The sequence below is a fragment of the Geotrypetes seraphini genome, chromosome 2 (genome assembly GCF_902459505.1).
Source record: "Geotrypetes seraphini chromosome 2, aGeoSer1.1, whole genome shotgun sequence".
NCBI lineage: Eukaryota > Metazoa > Chordata > Amphibia > Gymnophiona > Dermophiidae > Geotrypetes > Geotrypetes seraphini.
Window position 1 is genome coordinate 303616311 of NC_047085.1, and position 12009 is coordinate 303628319.

The 12009-nt window shown below is 40.0% G+C and overlaps 1 protein-coding gene across 2 annotated transcripts in view; it reads left to right on the top strand.

Annotated features, from left to right (window-relative positions):
* Positions 1-12009, top strand: part of GGA1 (golgi associated, gamma adaptin ear containing, ARF binding protein 1) — a 139133-nt gene that overhangs the window by 53074 nt on the left and 74050 nt on the right. For both annotated transcript variants that reach the window (XM_033929907.1, XM_033929908.1), the window contains one exon: positions 6859-6939. In XM_033929907.1, the coding sequence (XP_033785798.1) occupies positions 6859-6939 (81 nt within the window). The remainder of the gene's footprint in view (positions 1-6858; positions 6940-12009) is intronic.

Sequence of the window (12009 nt, forward strand, 5' to 3'; positions counted from 1 at the left end):
AAACCTTCTCCCTAGCTTGCCTGCCTGTTTGTTCCCCACTGCTGGCTTTTCTATCCTAGGGACACGCCCTAACCTGGCTGAGTCAGCAGGGAACAAGGTAGCTCTTGGGCTCCTCCGGTGGTGACTCAAATACTCACTACCTACTACCTTCTCAGCAAGCTCAGGCTCCCCCTGGTGGTTGCCGAGGAAATTATCATCATCAGGGCCAGGACGGATCTTGTAAACTCCCTTCCTGGGTTTCCCCTTTACTTTACCATCTGACTTTAACTGGGACGCTGGCAGGCGCAGAGCCTGTCTGGTCACACAACCAGCAGAGAGACTGGTAATGGTACTGGAAGCAGACAGAAGACCCAGAAGTCCAGTGGAGTGACCCATGGTAACCAGAGGGGACCAGTGGAGACCGGCACAATCTGTGGTGGCCACATTGCTGGGGTAGCATGTCCAGAGGAGTCTGGTGGTGAAGTGATGGAAAGTGACCACTTGGCCCGTCACACTACAGAACAAGAACAAAGTGATAATGATCTTCTATAGATGATCTTGTTGTAGCTGCCTCAAAACTTTCCCAAAATTCACCACATATACTGTGTTGTGCACACACTGAAGCTAGTAATAAGATAGTCTGCAAGTAGGAATGCTACTGTGCTGATTGACAAGGCAAAGAAAGTAGTTACTGCCAGAACACCTAAAAGTTGATTCCGTTTCGAAGAAAAGGGACGGAAAATGGACAATTATCAATCAAGCTACACACTGTGACAGTACCTACTTAATGATTCAGTGCTTGCTTGATCTGAACCATTTCTTGTGGACTAAGCCAATCCTCAAGAGATAATAAATGAAAGTCAGTGAACACACAGGTGATAGAATTGGAACAGTTGCCTCATCACCCATTTACAGTGACTAAAAATTTACAAGCTGAAGGTTGCAGGAATGTTGGGAGGAAGAAGTTGAAGCTTAAACATTCCAGCACCAACATCAACTGAGGATGAATTTTGATAAATATCTGGATCAGAAAGAGCATGCAAAGCATCTTTGCATAGGGGATTCTTCCAAAAACACAGAACAAATTGAGCAAATTTCAACTTTTTAGTGCAAGTGAGAAATTTAAAAAATTTGATCATTAAGCAAAATTAACAGGACAAAAAGCCATTCCATTCCTTTATATCCTGAAATTTTAGATATGTTACTCTGATGGTTACTGCTTTACCAGTGACCCAAGTTAGTGTTGAGAGGTTGTTCTCTGCTCTGAGAATAATTATATAATTATATTATATAATTAGGCAGTTCTTTTTTTCTAAGGACAAATTCTTCAAAGATGTATTTAAAATTTTCTCCTGTTTACCATTGGATCCCCCCAATTTGTAGACTTTAGCTGGATATGTAAAATATTAGATACAGTCCATTCTTATTATTAATGCATTCATGATGCATGAATTTGCATATGTTGACTAATATTCCCCATTTGCGTCACTGTGTTTGTATTCACAGACCTGCTCTAAAAAAAAATAAAAGCAGCTTTCTTTGCTTTCATTTTTACTTCGCGTTCTAGTGTTCGCTTCCAGATATGGCCCCCAAGTGTCCAGAGAGTGAATTACAAGCATATATAGTGCTGTCTCATGCAGGTACTGAACCCTGTTTTCTCAATATGATCCACTGTTGACTTTTCTGAGATTTTGAGAGACAACGTGTACTGCTGGAACCTAATCAGTATTTTCCTATAGACTCTTGTTCAGAATTTCACAGTTAGCAAACATTTTCAGGTACCATACTACCGTGAATAACAAGAACATACTATAATTGCTTATAAATTGATTTTTTTTTTTTTTTTCTTGAATAGTACCAGATCCTCTGTATAAGTTCATTTTTACTTGTTTGTTATTTTGTATTATTTGAAGTTTGAGCATTTTATCAAGTATGTTATGGCATATTAGACTTTATTAATAGAATGCTTCTTAGATTTACTGTAATAGGAGTCCGAGTTGGTGTCAAAAGCTTGATGTACAGACTTCATAACCCTGGATTTTTTTCTAATAGGGGGGATGGTTGATTGTATAGTGTTCTACTGAGCAGACAGGTCCTTGAACTGGGGCAAGGTTACATGGGGGTTAGTTGGGAGGAATTTGCGGAGGGGTACCTTTAATGTCAATGTGGCTAGTCCCTTTAATGTGCAGCCCGATTATTCCCAGGATGGAACCTCCCCCCACCCCCCCAGCTCTTTGTAGGGTTATTTTTCCAGATATATAATGGTGTGCAGTGTTCTCTGCAAGCTATGTTATAGATTTTACATAGCAATAAGGTGTTCTGCATGCATTTACATCTCATTATGTGTACTGTGGGGTAACCTAGTTACCTCTGTGTTATGGCACTGAAACCTGCGTTAGAACCTTTTCAAAATACATTAAGGGATTACTAACATGGATTATTACCATAATGCAGCTCGATAACTATCCACTTTTGTGGATAATTTTTGCAAGCTGTCATCAGAAGGATACTTTTCTACAGCTTCTTTCAAAATTTGTCCATAAAATATGCAAAACAAAATTTCTAAGAGTGAAACTTTTTGAACAAAATGATGGTTTTGGAATAGAAAGAATTGGCTACTGGAAACATTTGGAAGCTGATATTTCTACCAAAGTGGTGGTATTATAAATACTGACTGAAAAGGGAGCTAGTTTTGTTTTGGAGGGTTTTTTTGTTTGTTTGTTGTTGTTTTTTTTTTTTTGCACCTGCCATATTCTGTTTACATATTTTGAATCTGTTAAATCAGCAGACATAAGGGCAACTCAAAAATTAAAGGCAATTGTTAAATTTCATGATAACCGGAATAGAGCTAGCAAAATGCAACATATGTACTCGTACATTGCTTGTTAGATAGTTCGTCCACACACAATGTAGCGCTCGGCCTTTAGCCATGTGGCAGCCATGAGGTCAGAAACATGGATGCTCCATTGCAAGTTTGTACAGTCGAAGAACAATGTGCAGGGGTGCGCTTTTTGGGGGGCAGAGGATGTGAAACCTGTGGAAATTCACCATCAGGTATTGACTCGGTATGGACATAGCACCATGAATCAACGGAAAGTTTAAGTAGGTAAAAAGGTTTAAAGTGGGAAGAACAGGTGTAACCAATGAAGGTCATTTTGGTCGCTCATCAACATCACGCTCACAAGAGCACATTGAAAGGGTGGATGCCTTGATTAGAGAAGACCGACAGATAATGGTGTCTCAATTGGCTGTAAATTTGGATATCAGTTATGGATCCCAATATCATCCCGAATAATCTTCAAATCATCATGTATCCTACACCAGATCCTATATGGAAGCTCAGCAGCCCCTCTCATCCAATTATTCTCTAATGTTTGGTCGACATCAAAACGAATCCTTAACAGAGTCCAACTAAACCTACCATCCACAAAATACCTCCACTATAAATGAATTTTCTACTCTATGCTAACCTACCTGGATGTAAAAAATCTGGAATGATCTACCAGAAGCTATTGGGAAAGAGACAAACTACACTAAATTCAGAAAAAACCTGAAGACTCACCTTTTTGATAACCAACTATCTCAGTTTCTGTATAGCATCCCTTATGTCTAAGTCCCTCCTCTTATCTCTCCACGTCCTCTTCCCCTCCTTTTCCCCTTCCTCTTTGATCTGTTGCCTTGAGCCTGTATAGGTATGAGCGACTCACAAATAGAAGATTAGATTAGATCTGCATTTGCCATAATGCATGGTGACTTGGGATTACAGGAAAGTCTACGCAAGATGAGTTCACAAACAACTTATTTATATGCACAAGCAATAGCTTGTGGGGTTGCGACCCAGGTCCTAAGATAGTATGAAGATGATCCGAGTGTTCTGGAGAGAACTGTCACCAGCAACGAGACATGGGTGCATCATGCATCCCAGAGCGCAAAAGGCCAAGCATGATGAAGTAAAGGAAGGGGTACTCACCTGGCTTTGGGAGCAGCCAAAAAACTTCTTTGTAGGAATGTAGAAGCTAGTTGAACAATACAGCAAATGGATCATCTTGCCTGAGGACTATGTGGAAAAGTGATATGTTCAATTACTCAGTTACTTCTATTAAAGCCACTAAATGTATTTTGCCTTTACTTTTTGATTTATCCTTATATTTGCAGAAAGACGTGTGTAACTTTTGGGTACAACTGTGCTGTGGAGAGCTATTTTCGATAGTGTATCTGTCTTAGTTGGACGTCTTGAGAGATGCGTCCAAAAATCAGGAAATGAAAATGTCTATTTTTTAAACCACTAGACATCTTATCTTTTTTTTCAAAAATCACCTTTCTAGATACCTTGGCCCTTAAGATATCCATCTTTTTTTTTTTTTGCCATTTTCAAAATGAAAAGTGGCCAAGTTCAGAGTGTCCAAAACTAAACTATTTGGACATAGGCGGGGCCACCATTTATACTACACTGGCCACACAAGACATGCCAGCAAAACAGTGGGCCAACTTAGGGGGCACTACTGTGAACTTAGAACCGCAAGGCACAGGCGGAATAGAAATCACAAATGTAATGTAATGTAATAAAGGATGCCAGGTGTACATCTCTCACTAGAATCCCCTTATAATGTATAGTGAGACCTTCAAAACTCCCCAGAATTTACTATACAAGTTTCAAGTTTATTATGGATTTGATTAATCGCTTATTCAAATTCTAAGCGATGTACAAAACAGTAAAATATGTCTGTCTACCACCCCAATAGCTCTTATTCCTGCAGGTCGCACCTATATGACAGTATAGTAGGTTTTGGTGGGCTCACACTTTCTACCATAAATGTAGGTAGGGTGGGATTTGGACCTTAATCCTTCTCTCTATTGTTCATTACACCACCCACCAGGCTACTCCACACACTTGCTTGCTGCTCTATTAGGATTTCCTATACCAGGTGCTGCTCTTTGTAGAGACAGATTATATACTGTTTTTCACATCTTTGGGGGATGGAAAGAAGTCATTGACGACTGGGAGAGTGTGGGGGTTATAACTTAATCCCTCCAGTGATCATTTGGTCAGTTTGGGTACCTTTGTGGCACTTAAGATACTTTTAAAACAGGTCTAGCTTAGGATGTCTAAATGGAGTCCTTGATGATCAAGGAGCGAAAGAGGCACTCAGGGAAGATAAGGCCATAGCAGAAAGACTGAATTAATTCTTTACTTCGATCTTTACGGAAGAAAATGTAAGAAATCTACCTGAACCAGAAATGGTTTTCAAGGGTGATGATGCGGAGGAACTGAAAGAAATCCCGGTGAATCTGGAAGATGTACTAAGCCAAATTGACAAGTTAAAAAGTGATAAATTGCCAGGACCAGATGGTATACATCCCAAGGTATTAAAAGGACTCAAAAATGAAATTGCTGACCTGCTGTTAGTGATCTGTAACCTGTCGCTAAAATCGTCTGTAGTGCCTGAAGATTGGAAGGTGGCCAATGTTACGCCGATTTTTAAAAAGGGCTCCAGGGGAGATCTGGGAAATTACAGACTGGTAAGCCTCACTTCAGTGCCAGGCAAAATGGTAGAAACGAGTATAAAAAATAAAATTGTGGAACACATAGACAAACATTCTTAATGAGACAGTCAGCATGGGGTCAGCCGAGGGAGATCTTGCCTCACCAATTTGCTTGACTTCTTTGAAGGTGTGAATAAACATGTGGATAAAGGTGAGCCGGTTGATATGGTGTATCTAGATTTTCAGAAAGCTTTTGATAAAGTTCCTCACGAGAGGCTCCTGGAAGAGGGTCACCAGTGGGGTGCCACAAGGCTCGATGCTTGGACCCGTGCTCTTCAACATCTTTATAAACGATCTGGACATTGGTACGACGAGTGAGGTGATTAAATTTGTGGACAATACAAAGTTATTCAGAGTAGTGAAGACATAGGGGGATTGTGAAGACGTGACATAATCAAGCTCGAGAAATAGGCATCGACAAGGCAAATGAGGTTCAACGTGGATAAGTGTAAAGTGATGCATGTCGGTAACAAAAAACTCATGCACGAATACAGGATGTCCGGGGCGGTACTTGGAGAGACCTCCCAGAAAAGAAACTTGGGAGTTTTGACCGACAAGTCGATGAAGGCCTAGGACAGGGGTGTCCAATGTCGGTCCTCGAGGGCCGCAGTCCAGACGGGTTTTCAGGATTTCCCCAATGAATATGCATTGAAAGCAGTGCATGCAAATAGATCTCATGCATATTCATTGGGGAAATCCTGAAAACCCGACTGGACTGCGGCCCTCGAGGACCGACATTGGCCATCCCTGGCCTAGGAGGACATCTAGTAGGTTTCAAAAATCGGCACTTGGGACGTTTTGGCGATTCAAGCATCCAAGTGCCGATTTATGCTGTTTCTGTTTTGAAAATGAGCCCCTTAGTCTGTTTGTTTGGGTTTTTTTTCCTTCATACAGCCACATCTTAAACCATGGTAAAAATATCCAGAGCCATGCTTCTACCAATATAAAATAAAATCTGTATTTCATCCAGAACTGAGTAATCTTCAGGGTATAGCTTTGTGCTAATGTTATTTTCTCTCACTTTAGTTGTAAGTTTTGTGGGGTATTTTTGTATTTTGTCTTTTTTTTATATTTTCAAATCTTTGCCTGTTCCATGGTTATCAGTATGATTTGTATAAGATATACATTATAAGTATGTCTGAAGGCTGTTCATTTGTGAATGCTTTACTTCTACACTGTTGCTTTTCAAAATTGCATTGTACAGATGGTGTAGGAAATATTGATGCTGCTTTTTTTTTTTTTTTTTTCCTTTAGAGGGTGTCTCACCTTGTACGGTATTCGTGCCCTTTTTTTGGACATTAGTTCCCAATGTCATGTTGTGCTTCTCTGTTTCAGATGCTGGCTCGTCTTCTGAAGAGCTCACATCCTGAGGATCTCCGAGCTGCAAACAAACTCATCAAAGAGATGGTACAAGAGGTAAGAATGTTGCTACCTTTTGGACTGGATGAAAGGAGAAAGCACAGAAGGGGTGCAAGTCCTTTGTTTATCTGTTTTTGCGTTGGTGAGTCCCTCCCCCCACTCCCCCTCCCACTCCACAGGTTTTCTATGTTTAGAGGAGCCTCAACTGTAAACCTGGCTACCGATACCAGCACAGGCTACAATTTGGAGTACCTTCTGGGGTCTGATCTAGCTTGAGACAGTTGGTGAGCCATGAGAAGTTTAAAAAAAAAAAAGACACAAGAAATAAATGGAAGCATAAAGTGGTCCTGAGGCCGCCATTTTTGTATGGCGTTGTTGTGCGTGGGTTTTTGGGGCATTCAGTATGAGCACTTCAAAAAAGCAGCACAAGTGTGTTTTATATGGGCGCCAAGCAATGGCTGCAGCCAGCGGGTGCACAAAATGTTCCGGCCCCCTTGAACGGGACTCGGCTTCAAGTGTTGGTGTGTCAGGCTCACCTTTGCGCATGCACTGCTCGGCGGGAAGCACTGGTGACGTCCGGGTCTCACCTGCCACCCACGCCAGGGGTTTCTCGGTGACCAGCAGTCTGGCAGATTCAGGATTGTGGACCGCCGGGGTAGCTGGAGATTCCCTTGTCGCTGCAGCTGCTAGCAGTGTTTTTGTAGTGGCGGGGTCAAGTTTGGCTTCTGTGCCACGTTTACTTTCAGGTGACAGTCTTACATGTGTTTTATGCTCATGCTATGATTTCTAGATTGCTGCTGGGGTTGTTGAGCCCTGATTTTATGTTAGCCATGTACAAGGCTTATTTACAGGCGGCTGAGGGTCCTGCTCCAGTTTTGAGGCTCGTCTGGGGGGTGCCCCATTGGCACATGCACAATCTGTGTGAGAACCACAGCCATTACCTGCAGCTACCCTCGGAGCCTCTCTATATCTCGAACCACCTGCCAAGGTACATATTCATATATTTAATCTGTTGCTATGGGTGTTACCCGTAGGTAAGCCGACCCTGTTTTTTTGGGTGACTTTCTAATACAAATTTTTTGACTTACAGTTGAGTGTATATGGTAAATAAAGTAATAATTTAAAAACTGCTGTGTGTTTACTATGGTTCCCTTTCTGAGTCCACCTATTGTTCACATGCTCCTTTATCTACTAAGACTTGTTTCTTACTCTCGTAAGGCTCCCTGGTACACACACAGAGAATTGAAACAGAAATGCCGACAATTGGAGCATAAATGGAAAAAAATCAAAATCTCCTGCCGACAGACAGTCATGGAGGGATAGTATTAGGTCTTAATGCAACATTAAAAATAGCTAGGAAAAATTTCTACAGTGATAGAATTATCAGATCCAACAATCAAAATAGCACCTTGTTTAACATCTGGCGCTCTTTAACTTCCAACAATGACTCGTCAATACACCCTTCTTCTCCAGTAGCAGATGACTTAGCGGAACTTTTTAATGAAAAGGTTGCTGTTAAAAGAGACTCTTTTTTTCCATCAATATAATTCTCTGGTGTCGGGTGATACTAATCCAATTGCATTTCCAGCAGATAGAATCTGGACAGCCTTTGAGTATGTATCTTAAGCCCAGGTCTCAAATCTGTGTCATAAATTAAGATCCTGCAAATGTGCTCTAGATCCTTTCCCTTCATATTTATATGAGAAAATTCCTACTCGGGCCATTTCATCTCTTACCAAACTTAGTAATTCTGCCTTATCAGGCCTTTTTTCTGTAGAGATGGGTCACATTGTTTTGTCCCCATTATTAAAGAAAGCTGACCTAGACCCATCTTCACCATCTAGCTATCGATCTATAGCAAATATTCCTCTACTGACCAAAATGTTAGTCTATTGTATCTGCTCAGCTTTCATCATATTTGGAGAGATTTTCCATTCTTTTATCTTGCCAATTTTGATTCAGACCTATTTTCAGTACCAAATTTCTATTGATCTCAAGGTTCAGCAATTGCATTCACATAATAAATTTGCAATTTTGCTACAGTTTTATCTATTGGCGGCTTTTGACATCGTTCACCACGATATTTTGATTTACCAACTTTCTGAGATAGGTATTGATTCCCTAGTCTTAGACTGGTTTTTGAAATTCCTAAGATCTCATTCATATACTGTTAATATGAACAACACTCTTGGAAGGCATTATGCAGAGTCTCCTATTCTTTTTAACATCTACATGATTACTTTGAAGCTTTTCCGTTTATCTCCCTATGAAACACTATATATGTATGCAGATGACATCTTTGTTCTCCCTGAGATAGACTGGAATCTTACTAACCTCATTGGGAATATAATAGAATGCATAATGAAACTTCAGTCTTGAGCCCTACTGTACAAATGAAGCTGAATGAGTCCAAAACAAAATTACTTTGGCTTGGTCCAAAATTAGAGCAGCTACCTTCGTCCATTCTATTACCTTCAGGATCTCACTGCAGATTAAATTCTCAGGTAAAGTTTTGGTTGTCATTATAGATTCAATGTTTTCATTCAATGACCATCTTAATTCTCTGGTAAAAAAAAAAAAATGTGTTTTTTAGTCTCCATATATTGAGGAAAGTGAGATCCTGTTTCCACCAACAACATTTTGCTGTCCTTGTACAATCAATCATTCTTTCAAGGCTGGATTATTGTAACTTGGTCTATTTAAGCTTGACCAAGAAAAGCTTTCAAAGACTTCAATTGATCCAGAATACTGCGGCTAGGCTGATCTTTGCAAAAAGTAAATTTGATAATGTCTCTCCGCTTTTGCAAAAACTTCATTGGCTTCCAATAATTTCCAGGGTTTATTTTAAATGTCCCTGCTTAACATTTAATATCTTGAATGGTATCCTTCCTCCTTAATTTCCCTTTCTTGGAATTCTGTAAGATCTGATATTACCAGATCGACTCAAAAATTTAAATTGTCTTTTTCTTCGTCGAAAGGCGTTATCTACATTGGCAAATTAGGGAGGTCTCTACTTTTCAAAATTATTGAGTTTTGGAATAATCTTCCTGTTCAACTGTGCGACTTGGGCTCTTTCCAACTATTTTGAAAACATCTGAAAACTTGGCTATTTTCAAAGTTGTAAATTCCACTTCTCCCCTTACTATTCCAAAGTCATATTGTATTTGTTCTCTATGCTAATTTTTGTAAATTGTGCCAAGCTCTATTGTTTATAGAGAAGATGCGATATATAAGCCCAAGGTTTAGTTTAGTTTAGTTTAGCACTAGATTCCACTCTGACATTCAAAGGCTAAATCGCTTCTCTGGCAAAGAAGTTTTTCTTCAGACTAGCCCTGTCCCAAAGCAGCTTTAGGAAAGTGATGCAAGCAGTCTTACTTACCCCATCTAGACCAGTGTTTCTCAACTCGGTCCTGGATAACCCCCCTTGCCAGTCAGGTTTTTAGGATATCCACAATGAATATGCATGAAAGAAATTTGCATATAATGGAGGCAGTGTATGCAAATCAAGTTTATGCATATTCATTATGGATATCCTAAAAACCTTACTGGCAAGGGGATACTCCAGGACTGAGTTGAGAAACACTGGTCTAGACTACTGCAATTCCCTCTACTACGGTGACAAAGAGAGAGAACTAAAGCACCTATAAGTGCTCCAAAATTCAGCAGCAAGGCTGATCTTCTAATCCCACCGTTTTGAGAGGGTTAAACTAAACTAAACCTTAAGTTTGTAAACCGCATCATCTCCATAAAGATGGAGCTCGAAACGGTTTACAGGTAATTCCATAAATGAGGGAAGGACATAATAAGAAATTAGAGGTTATGAAGAGGATAGCTAGCTTTACATTTTAAATAGATAGCTTTACGTTTGGAGATAAGCCAGGTTTTCAGATGCTTTCAGAATAATTGGAATAAGCCTAGGTTCTACAGCGGGGCAGGGAGGTTATTCCAAAGCTCAGTGAATTTGAAGAAAAGGGTTAGCCCATTGCTACTCAAACTACACTGGCTACCTGTTAAAAAAAAAAAAAGAATTCACTATAAGTTAGCCTGTATGATTCACAAGTCTGTCTACGGAGAAAATTCTAGCAGACTAGTGGCCAGCATTCCAGTCTCATGCTCCTTCCTTAATTCAAGGACCATGCAGTGATTTAAGATATTGTTTCCATCCTGTCAAGGAGTATGTCAGAAAAGGACATTTAACTCCACCTTCGAGGTCCTAGGACAACATATCTGAAATGGTCTACCTGCCTATCTGAATCAATTACCCACACATTGCCCTTTCAGGAAAAGATTAGACATCTCTTCCTCCAGTATACTCAACTCTTTCCAGCCCTCTTTATCCCACAGACTGCCATCCTAAACTAACCTGGCAATATTAAACTCGCTTATCAATAACACTATATCGCAAATGTATCTCATCTTGCTGTAAGCCACAATGATTCCCTGTCAAATTGTGGGATATAAGAAATTGTATTGTATTGAGAGGTAATATGATAGTTTTCCTTAGGCCAAAGAAATCTAATGGCCTACATAGTTGAGCAAGTTGTAAACCCTGGTGTTATAAAAGAATTACAATAGTCAAACCGATAACAGAAGGGTGAGAATAGGTTCTGTGCATTCTAACCTTGAATTTTCTTCCTTTCAATTACTTATCTGCAGCAAGGTATAGTAGCATCTTGGACATTTTAGAGGAGATTTGTGCACAACACAAGAGTAGAGTCTATTATTAGTCATTGTATGTACGTATTCCGTTATTCTAAATACACACATAATCGGTGTTAAACAGTTTTGGCTTGTTCCATAGAATTGCCCTCTGTAAAGATAATTCTGTAACTTAGTACTTCAATTTAAATACGCCTAATTAGAATACTAGAATGTGCGAACTTAATTTGTGTAAATGCTAGTATGGCATCTAAGTGCTTTACTAGCAAATACCCACATAGGTTGAATTTGAAAGGAGAGTGTACACAGGGGCAGAGCATGGACAGGACATAGGCAGGACTCCCACACATGCACACTTAGTCGCTGTAGTACTTAAGTGTTCACACTTAAAACCAGCTCTATGGTTGTTGCAAGTGTGTAAATTTTAGGTGCATTGAGAACCACTTAGTTATATTCTTCCATGGAACC